We start from the raw sequence: 23,473 nt of genomic DNA on the forward strand, positions 1-23,473 counted from the left end.
TGGGGCCCTAATGGATGCAAAGGGCGGAGCACATGTGGGCCTGATGGATGTAAAGGGCGGAGCACATGGGGCCTGATGGATGTAAAGGGCGGAGCACATGGGGCCTGATGGATGTACAGGGCGGAGCACATGGGGCCCCGATGGATGCAAAGGGCGGAGCACATGTGGGCCTGATGGATGTAAAGGGCGGAGCACATGGGGCCTGATGGATGTAAAGGGCGGAGCACATGGGGCCCTAATGGATGTAAAGGGCGGAGCACATGGGGCCCTAATGGATGCAAAGGGCGGAGCACATGGGGCCCTAATGGAAATAGGGCGGAGCACATGGGGCCTGATGGATGTAAGGGGCGGAGCACATGGGGCCCTAATGGATGTAAAGGGCGGAGCACATGGGGGCCTAATGGATGCAAAGGGTAGAGCACATGGGGCCCTAATGGATGCAAAGGGTGGAGCACATGGGGCCCTAATGGATGTAAAGGGCGGAGCACATGGGGGCCTGATGGATGTAAGGGGCGGAGCACATGGGGCCCTAATGGATGTAAAGGGCGGAGCACATGGGGCCTGATGGATGTAAAGGGCGGAGCACATGGGACCCTAATGGATGTAAAGGGCGGAGCACATGGAGCCTGATGGATGTAAAGGGCGGAGCACATGGGGCCCTAATGGATGTAAAGGGCGGAGCACATGGGGCCTGATGGTTGTAAAGGGCGGAGCACATGGGGCCCTAATGGATGTAAAGGGCGGAGCACATGGGGCCCTAATGGATGTAAAGGGCGGAGCACATGGGGCCTGATGGTTGTAAAGGGCGGAGCACATGGGGCCCTAATGGATGTAAAGGGCGGAGCACATGGGGCCTGATGGATGTAAAGGGCGGAGCACATGGGGCTCTGATGGATGTAAAGGGCGGAGCACATGGGGCCCTAATGGATGTAAAGGGCGGAGCACATGGGGCCTGATGGATGTAAAGGGCGGAGCACATGGAGCCCTGATGGATGCAAAGGGTGGAGCACATGGGGCCCTAATGGATGCAAAGGGCGGAGCACATGGACCCCTGATGGATTCTTACCATTCTTCATTCTTTTAACGTTCTTTGTTCTCTTTCGTATCAGTTTCACAATTAAGGAAACGCTGAATGTTTTCAGCAAACCAGCTTCACATTAGTATTAGTATCAGGACTATGAAGCAATGAGTTCTTTATTCTCATAACATTCTTTATTGTTTTAATGTTCTTTGTTCTCTAAATGTTCTTTGTTCTCTTAACGTTCTTTCTTGTCTTAACTTTCTTTGTTTTCTTGATGCCTTTTGCTCTCTTAAGGTTCTTTATTCTCTAAACGTTCTTTATTATCTTAAAGTTCTTTGTTCTCTTAACGTTCTTTGTTCTCTTAACGTTCTTTATCGTCTTAACGTTCTTTGTTCTAATGTTTTTTATTCTCATAACGTTCTTTGTTCTCTTAATGTTCTTTATTCTCATAACATTCTTTATTCTGTTAACGTTCTTTGTTCTCTTAATGTTCTTCTCAATGTTCTTTATTCTCTAAATGTTCTGTGTTCTCTTAACGTACTTTATTGTCTTAACTTTCTTTGTTCTCTTAACGTTTTTAGTTCTCTTAGTGTTCTTTGTTCTCTTAACATACTTTGTTCTCTTAACGTTCTTCGTTTCCTTAATGTTCTTTATTCTGTTGACGTTCTTTGTTCTCTAAAGGTCCTTTGTTCTCTTAACGTTTATTATTCTCTTCATTCTGTGAACTTTATTCTGTTATTCTCTTAATGTTCTTTATTCTGTTAACATTCTTTGTTCTCTTAACATTCTTTATTTTCGTAACCTTTGTTCTCTTAACATCCTTTATTCTGTTATACTTAATTCTTGTAACGTTCTTTATTCTCTTAATGTTCTTTGTTCTCTTAACGCTCTTTATTCTCAAGACGTTCTTTATTCTTTTAACGTTATTCATTTTCTTAACGTTCTTTATTCTCTTAATGTTCTTTATTCTTTTAGCGTTCTTCATTTTCTTAACGTTCTTTATTCTCTTAATGTTCTTCATTCTCTTAACATTCTTTATTCTCTTAATGTTCTTTGTTCTCTTAACGTTCTTTATTCTCATGACGTTTTTTATTCTTTTAATATTCTTTATTTTCGTAACCTTTGTTCTCTTCACGTTCTTTGTTCTCTTAACATCCTTTATTCTGTTATTCTTTGTTCTCGTAACGTTCTTTGTTCTCGTAAAGTTCTTTGTTCTCGTAACGTTCTTTATTTTTGTACGGCTGATAGAAAACGGAGACCTGGATGATTTGTGAAGTCGTACATTTTGGAGAAAACGTCGTTTTCCGTGATTAAATCTGCTTCAGTGGTTCTGTGGTCTCAGCCGGGTCCGCTCTGAGTCCAAAGCTCCATGCTTCGTATATCAGAACCTGCGGTTCCTAAACTGATGTCCTGCATTATTTAGACCCGAAACAGCAGAACCGATGGGAGCAGCCAAACTGGACTTCAGCCGGATCACAAACAGGAAACGAGAAGAGAAGTTTAAATTCATGTCGGTTTATTTCAGGCGGATTTTAACCAAAACCAGCGACTTCTGGACCGGTTCTGACCAGGAGCGGATAAAACCTCATTAAATAAAACATAAATACAGCAGGAACAAACGGTGAGCAGGTTCTGGTGCCGGCCGGACCGTTCAGATCTTCTTCCAGAACGACGAGCAGTGAGGCGGGCCGAAGAGCTCAGGTCCATTTCAGTACCGAACCAGAAGTTCCCACATGAATTCCTGCTAAGTGGACCTGGAACCGGACCTCCTCACTGTCGACCAGAACTAAGACATGATGGACTTCCTGAAAGTAAACGGGATCATGAATCAGCAGCAGAACGTTTCCACTAAGTTCTGGGCAGGGTCCAGTTTAAAGCTGCCGGCCCATTCCTCCAAACGGTTCTGGAGTCGCTCTTCAGGAACTAGAACCCGGCCAATGTGACGAAGTGCACTTTGAGAGGCGGAGCCACCGGCGCTGCTGCTCACATGCAAGCTAACGTGCAAAAAGTTAGTTAACACCATCGACGTTATGTACAGAACCAGAGTTTGGACTTCTCTGAGCTCCGCAGTGGTTCCGGTCCAAACAGAAGCTGAACATGGTCTCCAGAAGAACCAGACCCGGGGCTGGTTCTTCTAAACTAAACCTGGTCCTTTCCTGGTCACTTAAGGAAGTCCGACCAGAACCAGCTGCAGAACAGAGTCAGGAACGGACCAATCACAGAGCTTTCCTCCTGAGGTACCGCCCACCAGGAGACAGCAGCGGACCCAGAACCTGGGATCCGAACAACTGCTGCCTGGTCATCCAGCTAAGGAACCGAACCTCTGTGATTGGACAGTTGGGTCAGTGACCCGGCTCTTCTGGTCCAATCGGTTAGCGGGTCAGCACTCTGAACCAATCACGACCTCCGAGCCTGCAGTTCTTTTAACGGATCTTTAGTTCACGTGAAGCGGATCTTTTTTCTCTTTGGACACATTTAAAAACGCAGAACTTGACCCAGATGCGCTGATTGGACCTGAGCACGCTCAGACCCGGAGACGCAGCGAACCGGCACCATGCGGTCTGTGAACGAGACGCGGAGGCTCGGTCTGAACCGGGTCTCCGGGTCGCGATCCGGACGGTGACGGTCTGCAGCGTCTCGTTCTGAAGGTCCAATCTCTGTCTGCACGGAACCAGGAGACAAGTCATCATAAAAAAGACAATCAAAGCACAGGCTTCAGCGAACCACGGTCCGGTTCCATCCCAAAGTTCTGGCCACATGACATCGCTGCACGCGGCGCAGGTGAGTTGCATGATGGGAAAACAATGAGGTCTCCAGAGGAAGAGAAGGTGCTGCAGGAGGATTGGGTCTGGTCCACCTCAGGAGCACAGCAGAACCGGGGGAATGTTGGAGGGGAGGGTTCTGGTTCTGCGGGTCCGAAGGCGCGCTCATTAACTATGGGAGGAGACGTCGGAGGAGCTGCTGCTGTTGCTGTTGGTGGTCTGGGCCCGTTTGATGTAGAGGTTCAGGAGCTTCATCTGCAAACACAGAGAACACAGAACCGACCCGTTAACAGGAAAACCCAGAACCCGGCACTCAGTCATCGTCTCCTCTTCAAGGTTTTTAATCAAAGCCGACCCGAGTGGAGAAAGCATGTTCGATGATTTTATCCCTTCAGGAAGAAATCGGTGGGAACCGGCTGGTCTGTAGTAAAGACCCGTCTCATTGAAACATCCTCCAGACTTCTGAGAAAAGGTTCTGTGGGCCCCTTACATCTGGAGTGAAACTAACCCAGCAGAACCAGAACCAGCCCACCACAACAGGGCGGTCTGGGCTGCTTCTGGACCTTCAGCAGGTTCCCCTCATAATGGCTCAAAGGTCTCTGGGTGGCCTAGTCAAAGTCTGGAGCGCAATCTGATGGGGATACTGCAGCCGGACCTTTAAAGAACGGACCTCAACAATCCGGACCTCAACAATCCGGACCTCGACAGAACGGACCTTAACAGAACGGACCTTAACAGAACGGACTTTAACAGAAAGGACCTTAACAGAACGGACCTCAACAGACGAACCTTAACAGAACGGACTTTAACAGAAAGGACCTCAACAGACGAACCTTAACAGAACGGACCTCAACAGAACGGACCTTAACAGACCGGACCTTAGCAGAACGGAACGGACTTTAACAGAACGGACCTCAACAGAACGGACCTTAACAGAACGGACCTCAACAGAACGGACCTCAACAGAACGGACCTCAACAGAACGGACCTCAACAGAACGGACCTTAACAGAACGGACCTCAACAGAACGGACCTTAACAGAACGGACCTTAACAGAACGGACCTCAACAGAACGGACCTTAACAGAACGGACTTTAACAGAACGGACCTTAACAGACCGGACCTTAACAGAACGGACCTCAACAGAACGGACCTTAACAGAACGGACTTTAACAGAACGGACCTCAACAGAACGGACCTCAACAGAACGGACCTTAACAGAACGGACCTTAACAGAACGGACCTCAACAGAACGGAACTCAACAGACCGGACCTCAACAGAACGGACTTTAACAGAACGGACCTTAACAGAACGGACCTTAACAGAACGGACCTTAACAGACCGGACCTCAACAAAACGGACCTTAACAGAACGGACTTTAACAGAACGGACCTTAACAGAACGGACCTCAACAGAACGGAACTCAACAGACCGGACCTCAACAGAACGGACCTTAACAGAACGGACCTCAACAGAACGGACCTCAACAGAACGGACCTTAACAGAACGGACCTTAACAGAACGGACCTCGACAGACCTGGAACGGACCTCAACAGAACGGACCTTAACAGAACGGACCTTAACAGAACGGACCTTAACAGAACAGACCTCAACAGAACGGACCTCAACAGAACGGACCTTAACAGAACGGACTTTAACAGAACGGACCTCAACAGAACGGACCTTAACAGAACGGACCTTAACAGAACGGACCTCAACAGAACGGACCTCAACAGAACGGACCTTAACAGAACGGACCTTAACAGAACGGACCTCAACAAAACGGACCTTAACAGAACGGACTTTAACAGAACGGACCTTAACAGAACGGACCTTAACAGAACGGACCTTAACAGACCGGACCTCAACAAAACGGACCTTAACAGAACGGACTTTAACAGAACGGACCTTAACAGAACGGACCTCAACAGAACGGAACTCAACAGACCGGACCTCAACAGAACGGACCTTAACAGAACGGACCTCAACAGAACGGACCTCAACAGAACGGACCTTAACAGAACGGACTTTAACAGAACGGACCTTAACAGAACGGACCTCAACAGAACGGACCTTAACAGAACGGACCTTAACAGAACGGACCTCAACAAAACGGACCTTAACAGAACGGACTTTAACAGAACGGACCTTAACAGAACGGACCTCAACAGAACGGACCTTAACAGAACGGACCTTAACAGAACGGACCTCAACAAAACGGACCTTAACAGAACGGACTTTAACAGAACGGACCTCAACAGAACGGACCTCAACAGAACGGACCTTAACAGAACAACATCTCTGCTTTGGGTCATCGGCCCAGAGGACGTTCTCCCAGTAGTCTTGTGGTACCACGCTTCTTTGTTGTGTGGTTTTGTTCCCTTGGATCTGAGTGAGTCGGGTTCTGTTATGAGGGCGACCAGAACCGGACTACGGACCTGAGACGGTTCTGACCGACGGTTTCAGGTGGGCCTGACCCTCAGAGGTCACCTTTACATAACTCAAGGTCGCCCGCCTGGGTTTTATTACGGGTCGGCCGGTTAGAACCAGCTGACAAATAACAACATGGGAAGAAGATAAGGCGGCCGTCTGCTGATCAGCGCCGACCCGCCGGGCCTGCGTGTGCGCGGTACCTTGCTGCCCGTGAGCTGGGCCAGGTGGGGCTTCAGGTCCTCTCCGATCACAGAGTAGATGGCCACCAGGCAGAAGACGCTGGCCTTACGCACGCTGCTCTCCGTGTTGTCGTAGCCCTGCACAGAGACACAGCATCAGGCGCCGGCCGCACACGCATCACGCACACGCCACACGCCACACGCACACGCATCACGCACACGCCACACGCATCACGCACACGCCACACGCACGCACCGGCGAGGTCAGCGGGAACGTGGGAGGAGTCCAGCGGGAGCAGAGAGCACGCAAACATTTCCAGGGACAAATAAGGCAAATAGTTCCCACTGTCCAAATATGAACATTGTCCAAATAAGCCGTGATGGAAGATTCTGCAGCCGCCGGCTCAGCCAGACGGCAGAACTTTTAAAATGTTCTGTTTGGGCGGAACATTTCAGAGGACCAGCTGCCACATGGCAGTGAACGTTTGCACCAGATAAGTCGTGTTTATTTGCTCCGTGATGTTCCTCTGCTCTCTGCTCCTCTCACAACAAACATGTGACGGAGCAGCTACGTCACGTCTGCTAACAGCTAGCGTGTAGCTCAGGCTAATCATAAGTTAACTTTGGACACTGGTTCTGCAGAAGCGGGCCGGCGCCGAGCCGGGAAGAAGCGGGCCGACCTGCAGCAGTCCGGGGATGATGTCCGGCAGCAGCTGCAGCAGCGAGTCCTTGGCGATGCGCTCGATTACTTTGGTCTGCATCTTGATGGCGGCCAGGTTGATGGGGTAGTCGGCCGTCTGCACGATGGGACACAGAACCTTGATGCACTGCTCCGGGTGGATGGACCCGGCCAGCGTGGACGCCGCCTCCTCCGCCGCTCGGACCACCTGGAACACAACAGAACGGTTCTGGTTCCTGCTCACTTCACGGACAGACGCAGGTCCAAAAGTTCTTCAGCTCCCACATTTTCACTCATTATCTGGGTTCTCTTGTTCCAGACCCAGAAAGCCTTCTGGACGAGTTCTGAAGGTGTTCTGGGCCGGGCTGGTATCATCAGAACCTTTACAGACACCAGAATCTGTTATGGGGTTCAGGTTCTGGTTAGTAAAGCTGGCAGCACCGACATCGTTAATGTAGAGAACCGGTTCTGGGAAGTACCAAAACCCAACTAAGCCAAACTCCTTCAGGAACCAGAACCTCGTCATGGTCCAGAATTATTCTGCTAGAATTAATGCGGAGAATGTTTCTGCTTTCAGCCGCGAGGAAAAGGAGAAATAAAGAAAATAAAAAAAGCTAAAGAACTGAAACTTTTTACATTAAAGGTAAAAGCCACGCAGCCCTGCTGAGCGGAGCTGGACCGGGCCCAGGCTCAGTTCTGAGTGCTGAAGGTTCTGTTGACGGATCAGCTGATTGCCAGAAACCTGCCGCCAGAGGAAAAGTACTGGCGCCTGTGACCCAGAGTGACTCCAAGCTTCTGGAGCTGCAGGTCAATGGTTGCAGCTATTGTTCTACGCTCTTCTGTGGACTCGTCCCCCTGCAGAGGTTCTGCTGCAGAGGTTCTGCTGCTGCGGTTCTGCTGCAGAGGTTCTGCTGCAGAGGTTCTGCTGCAGAGGTTCTGCTGCAGAGGTTCTGCTGCTGCTGCAGAGGTTCTGCTGCTGCGGTTCTGCTGCTGCTGCAGAGGTTCTGCTGCTGCGGTTCTGCTGCAGAGGTTCTGCTGCAGTTCTGCTGCTGTGGTTCTGGTGCTGTGGTTCTGTGGAGCCGTTTGGCCACGCCCATTTACAATTCCATTAAAATGCTAAAATCTCTTTGGAGGAGGACGAGACTTAAAATCCTATTAGGTTCTAGCAACAGAAAACCTCCCAAAAAAACAATATCCAAACTCTACTCCAACTAATCCAACTAAACGGAGAGAAAATGTAATATATCTTAAGGTTAAATGGAAAAAAGAAGCTAAATAACAATAACTGATGATGTTTGGTTAAATATATGCAATTCTTTGATTCACGCGTCCAGTTCTGACCCATGGAGGAATTTCCTGGACATGCATGGTGCGTTTTTTTGTTACACCCAACATTAAAAGTAAACATTGTAACGACACTGAGAAGGCAACATGTTGGAGGAACTGTGAGAAAGTTCTAAGATCGCACCCTAGTGGTCAGGAGTGATAAAAGAAATTAATAATAAAATGGACTTAAATTAACGCTGTGATTTTACTACTAGGAACTGAAGTCTGATAGATATCTCTTATTATTATTATTAGCAGGTGCACAGCCTCCAACAGGCCGCTTCCATGGTTCTGTGAGGCCTTGGCAGCGCTTAGCTGCTCGGGTCTACCCCCCCCCCCCCCCACCTCCTTGTGAGAGTCCTTGTGGGCCTCCAGCGTCTTCATGATGGTCAGCTCAGCGTAGTTCCTGAAGCGGGCCGGCTGGTTCCTCAGGATTTCTTTGAGCACACGCAGAGCCAGGGCCCGGATGGTGTGCTGCAGAGACAGACAGAAGGTCAGAACCGGCCCGAGGCCCGGTCCAGTCCTGCCGACAGGAAGGAGAACCGGATCAGAACCAGGTGACCTACGTCTTTATCGCAGAGCGTCTCCAGCAGCAGCAGCAGGATGGTCTTAAAGTGTTCGTCCCACACCGCCGCGCTGTCCTCACGGGTGATCTTCAGCAGCTCCACCAGGGCTCCCTTACGCTCCTCGGAGCGCTCGTTGTGATTGGACAGCTCCTTCAGCAGGTCGGCCAGCAGGTCGGAGTGGTCCGCACCGACTGCTAGGGTGGAGCACAGAGGGAGGTCAGCTGGAACCAGACCTCCAGTCAGGAGGGCGAGGACATCGCTGAGCTGAAGCAGAAAGAATCTGACGCAGCCGTTAGTGAAAACATCAGACGGAGAAGCAGCGAAGGACGAGGAGGGTGGAGACAGAACTGAGGGGAAAGGTGGAGGAGTCAGGGAGAGCATGTTTACCCGGAGCCACGCTTCTAGGAAGACCCGTCTTGTTCTCACCAGCTTCCTGCCGCTGGCCTGCAGAGGTGGAGGAGGGTGGAGGAGGGTGGAGGAGGAGGGAGGAGGGTGGAAGGTGGAGGGTGGAGGAGAATGAAGATGGAGGAGGGTGGAAGGTGGAGGGTGAGAATGAAGGGGGAGGAGGAGGGTGGAAGGTGGAGGGTGGAGAATGAAGGAGGAGGAGGGTGGAAGGTGGAAGGTGGAGGAGAAAGGAGGAGGAGGGGGTGAAAGGTTGAGGAGAAGGGTGGAGCGGGAGGAGGAAGGGTGGAAGGTGGAGGAGGAGAATGGAGGAGGAGGAGCGGGAGGAAGGTGGAGGAGAATGGAGGAGGAGGGTAGAAGGTGGTGGAAGGAGGAAGGTAGAAGGTGGTGGAAGGTGGAGGGTGAGAATGAAGGTGGAGGAGAATGGAGGAGGAGGGTAGAAGGTGGAGGGTGGAGGAGAATGGTGGCAGAGGAGCGGGAGGAGGGTGGAAGATGGAGGTGGTGGAAGGTGGAGGGTGAGAGTGAAGGTGGATGAGGGTGGAAGGTGAAAGGTTGAGGAGAAGGGTGGAGCGGGAGGAGGAAGGGTGGAAGGTGGAGGGGGAGAATGAAGGTGGAGGAGAATGGTGGCAGAGGAGCGGGAGGAGGGTGGAGGGAGGTGGAGGAGAATGAAGATGGAGGAGGAGGGTGGAAGGTGGAGGGAGGTGGTGTAGGGTGTAGGATGGTGGTGGGTGAGAGTGAAGGTGGAGGAAAATGGAGGAGGGGGGTGGAAGGTGGTGGAGAATGGTGGCAGAGGAGCAGGAGGAGGGATGAGGGGGAGGGTGGAAGGTGAAAGGTGGAGGAGGAAGGTGGTGGAAGGTGGAGGGTGAGAATGAAGGTGGAGGGGAATGGAGGCAGAGGAGCGGGAGGAGGGTGGAGGAGGATTGAAGGTGAAAGGTGGAAGGAGGTGGAGGAAGGTGGTGGAGGGTGTAGGATGGTGGAAGGTGGAGGGGGAGAATGAAGGGGGAGGTGGAGGAGAATGGTGGCAGAGGAGCGGGAGGAGGGATGAGGGGGGAGGTGGTGGAAGGTGGAGGAGGGGGAGGTGCAGAGAGAACAATGTGATGACAGCAACACAAACACCAACTGGAACAAGAGGGTGGAGACGTCAGGTTGCCATGACAAAGACTCCAACCAATCAGCCGCCATGGAAGACTAACCCCACCTCTGCACCGCCGTGCTACACCTGAACCAGGTGACCGGGTCGCTGGTTCTGCAGAACTGAAGCGCTGCAGGTGACGGTTCTGGTGTGGATGGACGTCTGCATCTAAACCAAGAGGACCGACCTTCAGAACATTTGGTTCTGAGAGGTCCAAACACGAGACCCCATCACAGGTTCTGCCTACAGAACCGGGTCAGGTATCACCTGACACCGAAACCCGTGGAGACAGAACAGAGAAACGGTTCTGGTCCGCCTGCTGGGAGGAGTTCTGCCTGGTTCTGCCATCAGAACAGGAACCGTCAGACTGCCGGTCCGCTAACATCTCCACTCCAGAACCCAGTCCAGATAAGCGTGACAGCAAACGATGCGCTAATTGGGTCAGTGGTGCCGGTTCTGAGCGTGAACAGAACGGGGGCCGGCAGCGTGAACAGAACCGTGAACAGAACCGTGAACAGAACGGGGCCGGCAGCGTGAACAGAACCGTGAACAGAACCGGGAACAGAACCGGCCGGCAGCGTGAACAGAACCGTGAACAGAATCATGAACAGAACCGTGAACAGAACCGGCCGGCAGCGTGAACAGAACCGTGAACAGAATCGTGAACAGAACCGGGCCGGCAGCGTGAACAGAACCGGGCCGGCAGCGTGAACAGAACCGTGAACAGAACCGTGAGCAGAACCAGGCCAGAACCGTGAACAGAACCGTGAGCAGAACCAGGCCAGAACCGTGAACAGAACCGTGAACAGAACGGGGCTGGCAGCGTGAACAGAACCGTGAACAGAACGGGGCCGGCAGCGTGAACAGAACCATGAACAGAACGGGGCCGGCAGCGTGAACAGAACCGTGAACAGAACGGGGCCGGCAGCGTGAACAGAACCGTGAACAGAACCATGAACAGAACCGTGAACAGAACCGTGAACAGAACCATGAACAGAACAGTGAACAGAACCGGGCCAGAACCAGGCGGGCGGACACTCACAGTCGCGGAAGGTCTCCACGTCGTCGTCGAACACGGCCTCCTTCAGCGCGCTCTTGTCGTAGCTGCAGACGGAGTCGCCGTACGGCGAGAAGTCGCGGGACCGCGGGCCGCAGAAGGAGCGCGGCGACGGCGTGTTCAGCAGCGACGTCTTGTTGTCCAGGGCGGTCCGGCCGCCTTCCACCGCCTCTGGACCCAGACGGGCATCGGAACCTGGAGACGGGGCCACGCCTTCCCTTCCCACCTGTTGGACAAGAAGGAGGACGTTCACAAAGAACCGGGCCTCAACAGAACCGTCAGAACACTCGTCTAAATGACTCAAGCTTCATCGCTGTTGGTTCTGATTCAAAGGCCGAGCCCTGAACCGGACCTGTCTGGAGAAAATCCTGCTTTACAGAACATCCTGCATCAGAACCGAGCGTCTCTACGGTTCTGTTCGGTTTGCATGGTTCTGTGCTTAGAGCAGGAAGAACAGCGATTGGTCTGAACCAGAACAACTGATGTTCATTATTGGAGCAGCAGAACCAGGATCACTGGGACAACGCTGCAGTGGTTCTGATTCATCATCCCTTCATTGGTCCGATGGGTTCTGCGGCTCGGCCCGTCCAGCTGCAGGTTCTGTCTGCATGGAGGCTTTCATTGGTCCGGCCCAGTTCACCGGATTAACCAGAACACAGTGGAATCTGGACGGGTTCTGTAAAATCCGACCAAGTGGATTTAGTGTTTAAACGGACCTTTTATCACCTGGTCCGGTCCAGTTCAGCCTTTTTAAATGATGACCCGCTTCCATCAGCTCCAGAACCGTGCTGAGGAGCTCTCTGGGTCCAGAACCGGTTCTGTGACGCCTCATTGGGTCACCGTCTCAGTGGCGGTACCGGTGCTGCTGTAGGGCGGACATGGAACCTTGGTTTGTCGTCCAGAACCCAGCTGGATGAAACACAGGTTCTGGTTCTGGTGTCCCGGTTCTACCTTGGCTGAGCTCTTCTTAACGGCGCCGCTACTAATACGGCTTTCATGCTAGTTTCATCCTGAAGCGACTTAACGAGTAACGATGTCACTCTGCTGCCACGGTAACGTCCTGGTGAGACGGTCACCGCGGCAGCAGCTACCGTGGCAGCAGTCACCGTGGCAGCAGTTACCGTGGCAGCAGCTACCGTGGCAGCAGTTACCGTGGCAGCAGTTACCCTGGCAGCAGCTACAGTGGCAGCAGCTACCGTGGCAGCAGTCACCGTGGCAGCAGCTACCGTGGCAGCAGTCACCGTGGCAGCAGCTACCGTGGCAGCAGTTACAGTGGCAGCAGCTACCGTGGCAGCAGCTACCGTGGCAGCAGCTACCGTGGCAGCAGTCACCGTGGCAGCAGCTACCGTGGCAGCAGCTACCGTGGCAGCAGTTACAGTGGCAGCAGCTACCGTGGCAGCAGTTACCGTGGCAGCAGCTACCGTGGCAGCAGCAGACACTCACCGCGTCGTCCCTCTTGCCGTCCCGCCGCAGCGGCTCGTTCAGGTCCTCCTGGCTGCGGTAGCTGAAGCTCTGGATGGCCTCGGTGACGCCGCGCAGCGAGCTGTAGATCTCCTCGGCGTTCATGTTCTCCGTGTCGTACTCCATCATGCTGCCGGAGAGACACAGGACACGTCACACCGCGAAGGCGCAGCAGAAACACGCCCGCCCGCCCGCGTGCGTGCGTGTTTCTGCCGACGGGTGAGGTCGCATGCCACACACGGAGCAGGCGTGGCGCCGCCTCCGTCACAGGACGGGTCGGCGAGAGGCGGGGCGGCGCAGGCTGCCTGTTACCTGGGAGAAAAGGCTCGGCGCAGGGCTCTGAGGCAGGGGGCGGCAGGGGTGGAGTGAGGCGGAGGGGGTGGAGGAGGGGCCGGGGGGTGCTTGGAGGGCCCGTCGACCCCCCAACCCCACAACCGACTGTGGCAACAGGAAGGGGGGACACAAAGAGAGGAGTTGGGGTTCAGGGACAGTGTCAGTACCGCCGACCCAGTGCTGCTAACGGAACCGTCCGGGTTCTACAACCTGCACACCACCACACAGAACCTTAGGCTACGTTCTCACTGCAGCCTGAAGGGACCCAATTCAGATGTTTTTGCCCATATGTGACCTGGATCTGATCTTTTTATGACCGTCTGAACCACACAGATCTGATCTTTCCTAATGTGACCTGTGTCTGTATGGCCGGGTCGCATTTATCCCACCTGTACGTCACCGATATTTAACAAACGTCACTATTCTGCGTCCTGCTGTGCAGAAACAGGAAGAGAGACGACACCCATAGCGGACTATAATGAGGAGAGCAGTCAGTGGAGAGAAAGCTCAGGTTAGAAAATAAATTAATGACCGCAAAATGCGCGCCAGCATTATAATCCATGTTTACTTCTGCAAACACTGAGGACGCTTTGCTACGTGTGACGTCATCACGTCCTCTAATGCGCATGCGGGACACTTTCAGTTCACACAGGAGATCACAGACAAGTCACATATATTTGGAAATGTCAACGACCGCACCAAAAAAATCGTAATTGAGCACGAAGACCTGCAGTGTGAACGTAGCCTTAGAGAGCAGAGACGCACCGATCCGATAATTATCTGGATTTATTCTGCTTAACCCCGGCTTATCAGAAGGTGGCAGATGTTCTCAGGAGTAATACTCCTCACTAAAGCTGCAGCTTGATGCTTTTAAAGTTTTATGCATTTAATAAACATGAAATCCAGATGCTTGAGTCTCTGAGGACCTCATGATGGAGCAATCGGTGGATCTCCAGGGAGAACCTGCCCAGGCCGTCAGGCTGCAACACGTTGCCCAAAATGTTCCAGCAGGTCATCGTAATCCTGATCCGGTCAAACAGCTGCATCCATGACAAGAGGAGCTTCTGAGGAGCAGAGATGTTCAGAAGATCTTCAGTTTGTCTGAAGACAGAAAACTGATTAAGGACAGACCTTCATGTTCCTCCATCTGCAGATCAGATCAGCATGAAACCATCCAAGAAACCTGGAGGAACATCAGGAACCAGCTTCAGCTGGACAGCCAGACGGTTCTCCGTCCAGAACTTTGATGTTTCATGAGGTTCTCCAGCTCCACCATCCAGCCCTAACCACTGAGCAGAGAAGAACCTGATGTTCTCCTCAGAGCAGGTTCAGCTTCTCTGGACTCAGAGGCTTCTGGGATGGACCGGATGGGACAATCAATGACCATCATGGACCAGATGAACCATCATGGACCACATGGACCAACATGGACCATCATGGACCAGATGGACCATCATGTACCAGAAGGACCATCATTGACCATCATGGACCATCAAAAACCAGAGGAACCATCATGGACCAACATGGACCGTCATGAACCAGATGGACCATCAAGGACCAGAGGGACCATCATGGACCAGATGGACCATCAAGGACCAGATGGACCATCAAGGACCAGATCGACCATCAAGGACCAGAGGGACCATCAAGGACCAGATGGACCATCATGGATTAAATGGACCATCATGGACCAACATGGACCAGATGGACCAACATGGACTATCATGGACCAGATGAACCGTCATGGACCACATGGACCAACATGGACCATCATGGACCAGATGGACCATCATGTACCAGAAGGACCATCATTGACCATCATGGACCATCAAAAACCAGAGGAACCATCATGGACCAACATGGACCGTCATGAACCAGATGGACCATCAAGGACCAGATGGACCATCAAGGACCAGATGGACCATCAAGGACCAGATCGACCATCAAGGACCAGATCGACCATCAAGGACCAGATCGACCAACATGGACTATCATGGACCAGATGAACCGTCATGGACCACATGGACCAACATGGACCATCATGGACCAGATGGACCATCATGTACCAGAAGGACCATCATTGACCATCATGGACCATCAAAAACCAGAGGAACCATCATGGACCAACATGGACCGTCATGAACCAGATGGACCATCAAGGACCAGATGGACCATCAAGGACCAGATGGACCATCAAGGACCAGATCGACCATCAAGGACCAGAGGGACCATCAAGGACCAGATGGACCAACATGGACCATCATGGACCAGAGGGACCATCATGGATGAAATGGACCATCATGGACCAACATGGACCAGATGAACCGTCATGGACCAGATGGACCATCATGGACCAACATGGACCAGAGGGACCATCATGGACCAGATGGACCAACATGGACCAGATCGACCATCAAGGACCAGAGGGACTATCATGGACCAGATGGACCAACATGGACCATCATGGACCAGAGGGACCATCATGGACGAAATGGACCATCATGGACCAACATGGACTAGATGGACCAACATGGACCAGAGGGACCATCATGGACCAGAGGGACCATCATGGACGAAATGGACCATCATGGACCAACATGGACCATCATGGACCAACATGGACCAGAGGGACCATCATGGACCAGATGGACCATCATGGACCAGATGGACCATCAAGGACCAGATCGACCATCAAGGACCAGAGGGACTATCATGGACCAGATGGACCAACATGGACCATCATGGACCAGAGGGACCATCATGGACGAAATGGACCATCATGGACCAACATGGACTAGATGGACCAACATGGACCAGAGGGACCATCATGGACCAGAGGGACCATCATGGACGAAATGGACCATCATGGACCAACATGGACCATCATGGACCAACATGGACCAGAGGGACCATCATGGACCAGATGGACCATCAAGGACCAGATGGACCATCAAGGACCAGAGGGACTATCATGGACCAGATGGACCAACATGGACCATCATGGACCAGAGGGACCATCATGGACGAAATGGACCATCATGGACCAACATGGACTATCATGGACCAGATGAACCGTCATGGACCAGATGGACCATCATGGACCAACATGGACCAGAGGGACCATCATGGACCAGATGGACCAACATGGACTATCATGGACCAGATGGACCATCAAGGACCAGATGGACCATCATGGACCGTCATGGACCATCATGGACCATCATGGACTGTCATGGACCATCATGGACCATCAAGGACCAGATGGACCATCATGGACCAGATGGACCATAATGGACCATCATGGACCATCAAGGACCAGATGGACCGTCATGGACCAACATGGACCGTCATGGACCAGATGGACCATCATTGACCATCATGGACCATCAAGGACCAGAGGAACCATCATGGACCATCATGGACCAGAGGGACCATCAAGGACCAGACCGACCATCAAGGACCAGAGGGACCATCATGGACCAGTTCTCCACATGTTTGTGGAGAAGCAGCATCCAGCCTGAACTGGTCCCAGCACCCAGGCTCAGAGATGGTAGGAGGCTGGATCATGGTCTCCTCTCCTCTGATGCTAGAGCAACATCTGCTGCCTCCAGGACCAGGTCTCCTCCAGGGAGGTCCACCAAGACGATGAGAAGAGGAGGAGGGTCCAGCTGCTGGACCGACCCGTCCCCAACGAGGACATCTGGAGAATTTAGAGACCAGAAGTCTGAAGCAGCGGATGCATGAAGAACATCTAGAACCCTCCAGCTCCAGTTCTGCAGGACCTCCACACCTGAGTCCACTAAGAGCGCACAGCAGAGTTCTGCAGAACCAGGTGTGGAGGACCAGGACTCATCTACACCGACCCACTAAGACCCGGTCCTACTGGGTCAGAGTTCTGGATGAACAGCCGGGTTCTAGCAGCAGGAAGGTCCGGAACGTGTTGCAGCCTGAAAGGCTTCAGAACCGGCTGAGGGTCCAAATAAACTGAGGGTCCACTGACAGCTCTGTGTGACCCGGCAGCCGGTACCACATGTTAAGCCACAGCCAGGCATGCGCAGCGAGGAGGTGGGCGGTCCAGAACCGTCCAGAACCGCTCAGGGTTCTGCCTACCTGGGGGACAAGCCTCCGTGGGAGCAGTTGGTGGGAGACGTCAGGGGGCTGGTTCTGCTGGGGGCGTGGCGCGGCGCCGTCCGGCCCATGGTGTTGCTTGGAGAGCCCTGCAGAAGGAGAACATCAGCCTGGGGTCGGTCCGGCCCGGTCCGGCCCGGCCCGGTCCGGCCCGGCCCGGCTGGAGGACTCACCACGTTGCTGCTGGCGTTGCTGGAGTTCTTCAGGTGGTTGTGCAGCAGCTTGGTGGCGCCGTCCTGGAAGGTTTTGGGCAGCGCTCCCAGCAGCATGGTGAACTCGGGCGTGTTGAGCTCGAACAGCGCGATCAGAACCACCTGGGCCGCCTGCGGACACAGCAGCAGAACTGCAGACAAGTCCTCTGGCTTCAGAACCACGGTTCTGCAGCCAGGAGAACCAGCTTTCCGTGTCCACAGAGGGAGGGACCGGGAGAACCGGACCTGCTGACAAACGTTTGTTAGGAGACGCTGCATTCACAGGAAAGGAACCGCAGGTTCTACCCAGAGATCCGAGCTGCAGCATGCAGGCGAGCTCACAGAACCGGGTCTGCAGAACCGAACAGTACAGGTAGAACCTCCAGAACAAGGCTGAGAAGTTCAGGTCGTTATCGACCACTGCTCTGTTCTGGGTCAGAACGGAGACCAAAGACGTTCTGTCGTCTCTAAAGGTGGTTCTGCTAGAACCGACCCGTTCCCCAACATCCTCCTGACACACAAAGCCTCTGCAGCTCCAATGCTCCTCATCAGGTTCTAACACGGTTCTGAATCAGAGCCAGTTCTGCAGAACCACCAGTTCTTCCAGGTTCCTCCAACCAGCTCTGGAGATCTGGACTACCTGCTGGACCTCGTTAGGAACCGGACCTGGGTCTGAAAGCCCAGGTTCTGTCTCTGCAGAGACGGTAAGTGGAAATGTTCACTGGATGGAACCAGATGAGATGGAACCATCTCCTCCACCAGACCCTGCAGAACCCACGGTGGTTCTCCAGGGCCCCCAGGAACCCACGGTTCTTCTGCTGAGATGGTAATCCTGCTTCTAGTTTGGTTTCTTGTCCATCAGCTGATTCCCTGGAGTTCCTTCACAAACATGGACTCCTGGTTCTGCCTGTTAGTTCTGGTTCTAACTGGACCTTAAGCCTCATGAACATTTTAACCTGGACAGCTCCGTAGTCATTCGTCCCTCGCCTCAACAAGAGCGCTCTAACGTGCCTCTGGCTGCAGACCTGAATGTTCTGAAAACCCAAGAAGAACCGTCAGGTTCTGTACCTCCATCGGCTAAACGTGAGACTGTCAGAGGAGTCAGGAGGGAAACCTCTAAACATCTGGAGAAATAACGAGTCTGACCAAAGGAACACGCTGAGAAACCTGCAGAAGCACCAGCAGCATGCAGCTCTGTGATTGGACGGCAGCTCGTTAGTCTGTGATTGGACGGCAGCTCGTTAGTCTGTGATTGGACGGCAGCTCGTTAGTCTGTGATTGGACGGCAGCTCGTTAGTCTGAGTGGAACAAGCAGCATTCATGTGAGTGAAACGCTGCTCTGCAAGTATTCACACCCATCAAACTTTCCACATCTGACCACCAACGTTACGCTCTGGCCGGAGCCTCAGCAGGTCGACCTGCTGGAAGGTGGACCTGCTGGAAGGACAACCTGCTGGAAGGTGGACCTGCTGGAAGGTGGACCTGCTGGTAGGTCCAGATGGAAGGTGGACCTCCGGCCCGGTCTCAGGATGGTTCTGGGTCAGATCCATGGGGTCCACCTAGCAGAATGTGAAAGGTTCTGGGGTGTCAATACTTTCCAGGGCTCTGTGCTTCATGCGCGGTCAGGAGGAACGGCGAGGTTAGACGTCGGTGGGTTCTGGCGGCTGGAGAAGCCGGGTCTACAGGTGTTACTCAGTCAAACAGAACCGCAGGTGAGTGGCGGGTCACAGTCTCTGGTGCTTAGACTCCCGCAGGCGGGCGTGGCGTGCTGTGATTGGCTATCGGCTCTACCTGCTTACACCTTTCCTCCAGGTTACCCTCAGCGGACAGAAGTGCCGCAGAGCCGGACCAGCCGGCCAGCTCCTCGCTCGCCCAGCTGTGCAGGTTCTGGAGCACATCACAATAAGCAGAACCGGAGTTACTGGACCAAACAGGTAAACACCAGCACCGCTGAGCCCGACCCACTGAGGAGCAGCGCCGCAGGACCAACCCAGCGGGGGGAGAACGTGCTACACGGACCGGACCGGCAGAGGAACCGGGCCGCTGACACCAGGTCATCGACCCAGAGACGGCGCCGGCTGGCAGAGACGGCGCCGGGTCGATCCGGGTTCCTGCTTTGATCGGTCTGAAAGCTAGAAATGAGCATTTAGCCAGAATTCAGCCTTTCAGGCTGCAGGACATCCCAGAATAAGCGGCCCAGTCCAAACCAGGACCGTCTCCAGGAGTCCAACACGACGGCGTCTCTTGGTTGGGAACGGGTCAATCCAGCAGCGGGACCCTCCTCTTCCTCAGCCGGACCTTCAGAACCTGGTTTCCATGGCTGGGTAAAAGATGAAGGCAGCAGATGTGGTTCTGGAGCAGTGGTCCTCAGTTCTGGTCCTCCAGGTCCGATCCTGCAGCTGTTCTACGTGTCTCTGCTTCAGCACACCTCAAACAATCGGGTCCCCGGCAGAACTCTGGAGAACCTGAGGAGGTCATTCAGCCGTTGATCCTGGTGTGTTGGACCAGGACACCGGACCTGGAGGAACACTGCTCTAGAACCTCTACTGGACCTTTGTGCATCAACGGTGCCGTCAGAGAAGATGCTCTAAGCCCAGAGCTCGATCCAACAAGGTTACCATAAAGTGGACCCCAGCGCTGGATGGTTTCATCAAAAGCATCTGGGTGGAACCAGAGATTCTTTTAGACCCGGTTCTATTCAGAGGCGTCAATGCTGCTGATAAAACCCTCCAGAGCACCGGTCCAGTTATGTGTCCTGACCCGGTCCACTTCATAGCTAACGGTGTCAACCTTGGTCCAGACGCACCGCAGCGTTCCTCTCCTGATGGAACCAAGGTTCTCCAAATGGACCCGTGCTCCAAGAGCTCCTATCAGGTGTTGATAGATGAAGGTTCTGGATCCAGAACCATGTCAGGGATCAGAGACCCTAACTGTGTTTTGATTAGTTTCATAAACTGGGGATGATCAGAATTTTCTCTGTTACTGAAACAGAACCGACCTTAAAGGTACATGGCCATATGCACCTTTAATGTCGACATTATTTGACTTTTTTTACATTATTATCACATCCTGCTGTTGTTATTTTGGTGTTTTATGCTCCGTTTCTGCTCAGTTTGTTACTAAATACAGCCTTTTGTGTTTATTTACAATTTTAACGCAGAGTTGACTGACATGAGAACATTTTCTGATAAGAGGCTCTTAAAGTTGCTGTTAGATCATTTTATGTAATTAATACCAGTTGGTCTTCCAACACGGCTCGGTCCGCCGTTATTTACGCAATTAATAAAATTAATTGGCATGATGATAGTTCTGCGATACTGTCACTAGATGGCGCCACGTCTGTTTATATTTGCTAATCGCCTCCCAGTGCTGGGGATGATTTTATCCACAAAAAGGACCATCAAAACATTATCAGGTAGGATGCTTGGTGTATATAATCTTAATTTATCACGATCAAACGGTTTTGGGTCTTTTTTTAAAGCGTATAACGTGACTATGTACCTTTAAAGGACCTTCCAGGGTTCTCCAGTCAAACGGAACCGCTCTTACCTTCCTCACATCAGAGCTTTTGGGTTCAGTGGTCCAGGTTATGATGCGAGAAACGGCGAGTCTCGTCTCGCTGGAGTTCACAAAGTCTGTCGGGTCCATGTGGCGAGCCAGAGACTCGATGTACTTGAGGATGGCCACCTTCACCTGAGGACAGCAAGGTGTTAGTCCACCTGTGACTGAAACCACCTGGAGCTGCTCAGCGCTTCCTGCTGCACCTTGAGGTTGGGAGTCTGGGTCTGGTCCACGATGAACCTCATCAGGATGTTGAACTGCTGGTCGAACGGGAACGACTCCCTAAAACAGAGCAAACAGGTTCTCAGGTGGTTCCACCACACAACCGGACCTAGTACCCCTGTTTCTGCAATCTAGAACACCTTTCATCAGTCCCAGGACTTCAGCTGATTCCAACTCACCCATTTATGCTGGATCTGCTCTCTGTGGCCTGTTTATCTAGAACCAGGCAGAACCACACTAACATTTCTATGCAGATGATACTTGCCTTCACCTGCCCATAAAACCAGTGATGTCAGGAGAATCCTGAGCTGCCAGTATGCTAACAAGATCTGATAAAAGCTTCTAGTCAGAGTGGCTCATGTTACCCTGAGCTACCTCTATAGTTATGCTGCTATAGGCTTAGGCTGCTGGAGGACATCAGGGTCTATTTCTCTCTCTCTGCTGAGTTCTCCTACTGCTCTCCAATCTGCATTGTTTGTTGTTATTTCAGCTTTTAACTTTTTGTTCTCTGTCATTTTTCTCTTCATAGAAGGTACACCTGGTCGGGCGTTCTGTTAGCTGTGACATCATCAGGGGAGGCAGATCATCCTCTATTACCATCTAACATAGAAAGTACTCCTGGGTCAATGTGAGCTTCTGAGCTTTCTGTGTCTCTGCTCTGTCTTCTCTACCATAGAAAGTACTCCTGGGTCAATGTGAGCTTCTGAGCTTTCTGTGTCTCTGCTCTGTCTTCTCTAAGCCCCAGTGGGTGGAGGCAGATGTTCACACTGAGCCTGGTTCTGGTTCATGGGATTTTTTTCATGATACACGTTAGAAATCCTCCGTTTTAATCCTATTCTGTCAGAATGGTATCTAATGTTTTTCCATTGTTGGCCAGGTGTCTCTTGAAAAAGAGATCTTTGATCTCAGTGAGATCTACCTGGATAAACTGCTAAACTGCTCGTCTGGTCAGAGATTCTTCAGCTTGGTGTCTTATTTCTGACCTTGTGACATCCAGAGCCTTCTGGACCTTGGCCTGCACGGAGCCCAGCAGGTCTGCACCCATCTTCTTCAGAAGCTGCGTCAGCAGGACAAAAAGCCAGTCCTGCAGGTCCTCCTTGTGCACCGTGACGAAGTCCACCAGAGTCTCCAGGAACATGCTGAACACCTGAGAGCAAAGGTACGGCTGTCAGGCTGGGCTCTCCGTGTGAAGGAGACGGACCGAGAAGCCGAACACTTACCCTCTGAGGTTAAAGCCACAGCGAGGCAGGCGTGCAACAGAAGACACGCAGTTAGAGGCGGAGCTTCAGCAGGTAAACATCTGGAACACCATGCATCTACACTATGGGCGATCAATGTTCTCTACCTTACTGTGAGGATCTGCAAACATTCGTGTGAAGATCTCACAGAGTCGCTTCAGCTCCACCCGGCTGCAGACGAGAACAATCAGCCAATCAGAACGCAGCAGCAGCAGCGTTTCCTGCCTCGTCCTGCAGAACTTCCTGTTTCTGCCGTCAGGCGGTCTGCAGGAGGAACCGCCTGCTCTGTGCCACCATCACAACCCAAGAGCTGCGGTCCGATCGGATCGGGTTCTGATCGGACCGCAGCTCTGGGAACGCCTTCAGCAGACGTGATGTCACCAACCCTGACTACAGGAGAGACGCTGAGAGCTCCTCCCACCTGAGGATCCTTTGACTCTTCAGCAGGTTCTGCAGACCCAGCAGGCCCTCCTTCCTCTCCGACCAGTTGGAGCTGGCGCAGTGGTTCAGGACCTCGGCCACGTCCTCCGTCTGCCGCAGGTAGTGAGGGATGCCTCCGTTTCTGGAGCTGTACGAGCGCTCGGAGCAGGCGCTGGAGGCGTCGCTGTTGGCGTCGTCGTCAGAGTACATGCCAGGCGACTCGTAGCGCCGCCTCAGCGGCTTCCTCTGCAGCGAGAAAAGAGAGTTGATGCAGGGCCAGGCGGGACGAGGGAGGCTTTAAAGCCACACAGACGTTCCCTGCAGCATAAAGAACTGCTGCTGGGTTTAAGCTCAAAGCTGG

General features: G+C 52.7%; 1 protein-coding gene across 25 annotated transcripts in view; it reads right to left on the bottom strand.

Moving 5' to 3' along the window:
• Positions 1-2,516: 2,516 nt before the first annotated feature.
• Positions 2,517-23,473, bottom strand: part of clasp1a (cytoplasmic linker associated protein 1a) — a 61,558-nt gene continuing 40,601 nt past the window's right edge. For 10 of the 25 annotated variants that reach the window (XM_036132576.1, XM_036132563.1, XM_036132574.1 and 7 more), the window contains 18 exons: positions 23,114-23,358; positions 22,800-22,863; positions 22,675-22,677; positions 22,438-22,601; positions 21,436-21,514; positions 21,221-21,364; positions 19,463-19,558; positions 17,654-17,803; positions 17,463-17,569; positions 13,332-13,457; positions 13,002-13,149; positions 11,544-11,784; positions 9,355-9,411; positions 8,968-9,161; positions 8,747-8,875; positions 7,077-7,283; positions 6,418-6,534; positions 2,517-4,038 (listed from right to left, as the gene is read on the bottom strand). In XM_036132576.1, the coding sequence (XP_035988469.1) occupies positions 3,952-4,038; positions 6,418-6,534; positions 7,077-7,283; positions 8,747-8,875; positions 8,968-9,161; positions 9,355-9,411; positions 11,544-11,784; positions 13,002-13,149; positions 13,332-13,457; positions 17,463-17,569; positions 17,654-17,803; positions 19,463-19,558; positions 21,221-21,364; positions 21,436-21,514; positions 22,438-22,601; positions 22,675-22,677; positions 22,800-22,863; positions 23,114-23,358 (2,358 nt within the window). In that variant the 3' untranslated portion in view covers positions 2,517-3,951. The remainder of the gene's footprint in view (positions 4,039-6,417; positions 6,535-7,076; positions 7,284-8,746; positions 8,876-8,967; positions 9,162-9,354; positions 9,412-11,543; positions 11,785-13,001; positions 13,150-13,331; positions 13,458-17,462; positions 17,570-17,653; positions 17,804-19,462; positions 19,559-21,220; positions 21,365-21,435; positions 21,515-22,437; positions 22,602-22,674; positions 22,678-22,799; positions 22,864-23,113; positions 23,359-23,473) is intronic. The other 15 variants (XM_036132583.1, XM_036132581.1, XM_036132585.1 and 12 more) reach the window with 9 other exon arrangements.

This window comes from Fundulus heteroclitus, unplaced genomic scaffold, assembly GCF_011125445.2.
Source record: "Fundulus heteroclitus isolate FHET01 unplaced genomic scaffold, MU-UCD_Fhet_4.1 scaffold_53, whole genome shotgun sequence".
Classification (NCBI taxonomy): Eukaryota; Metazoa; Chordata; class Actinopteri; order Cyprinodontiformes; family Fundulidae; genus Fundulus; species Fundulus heteroclitus.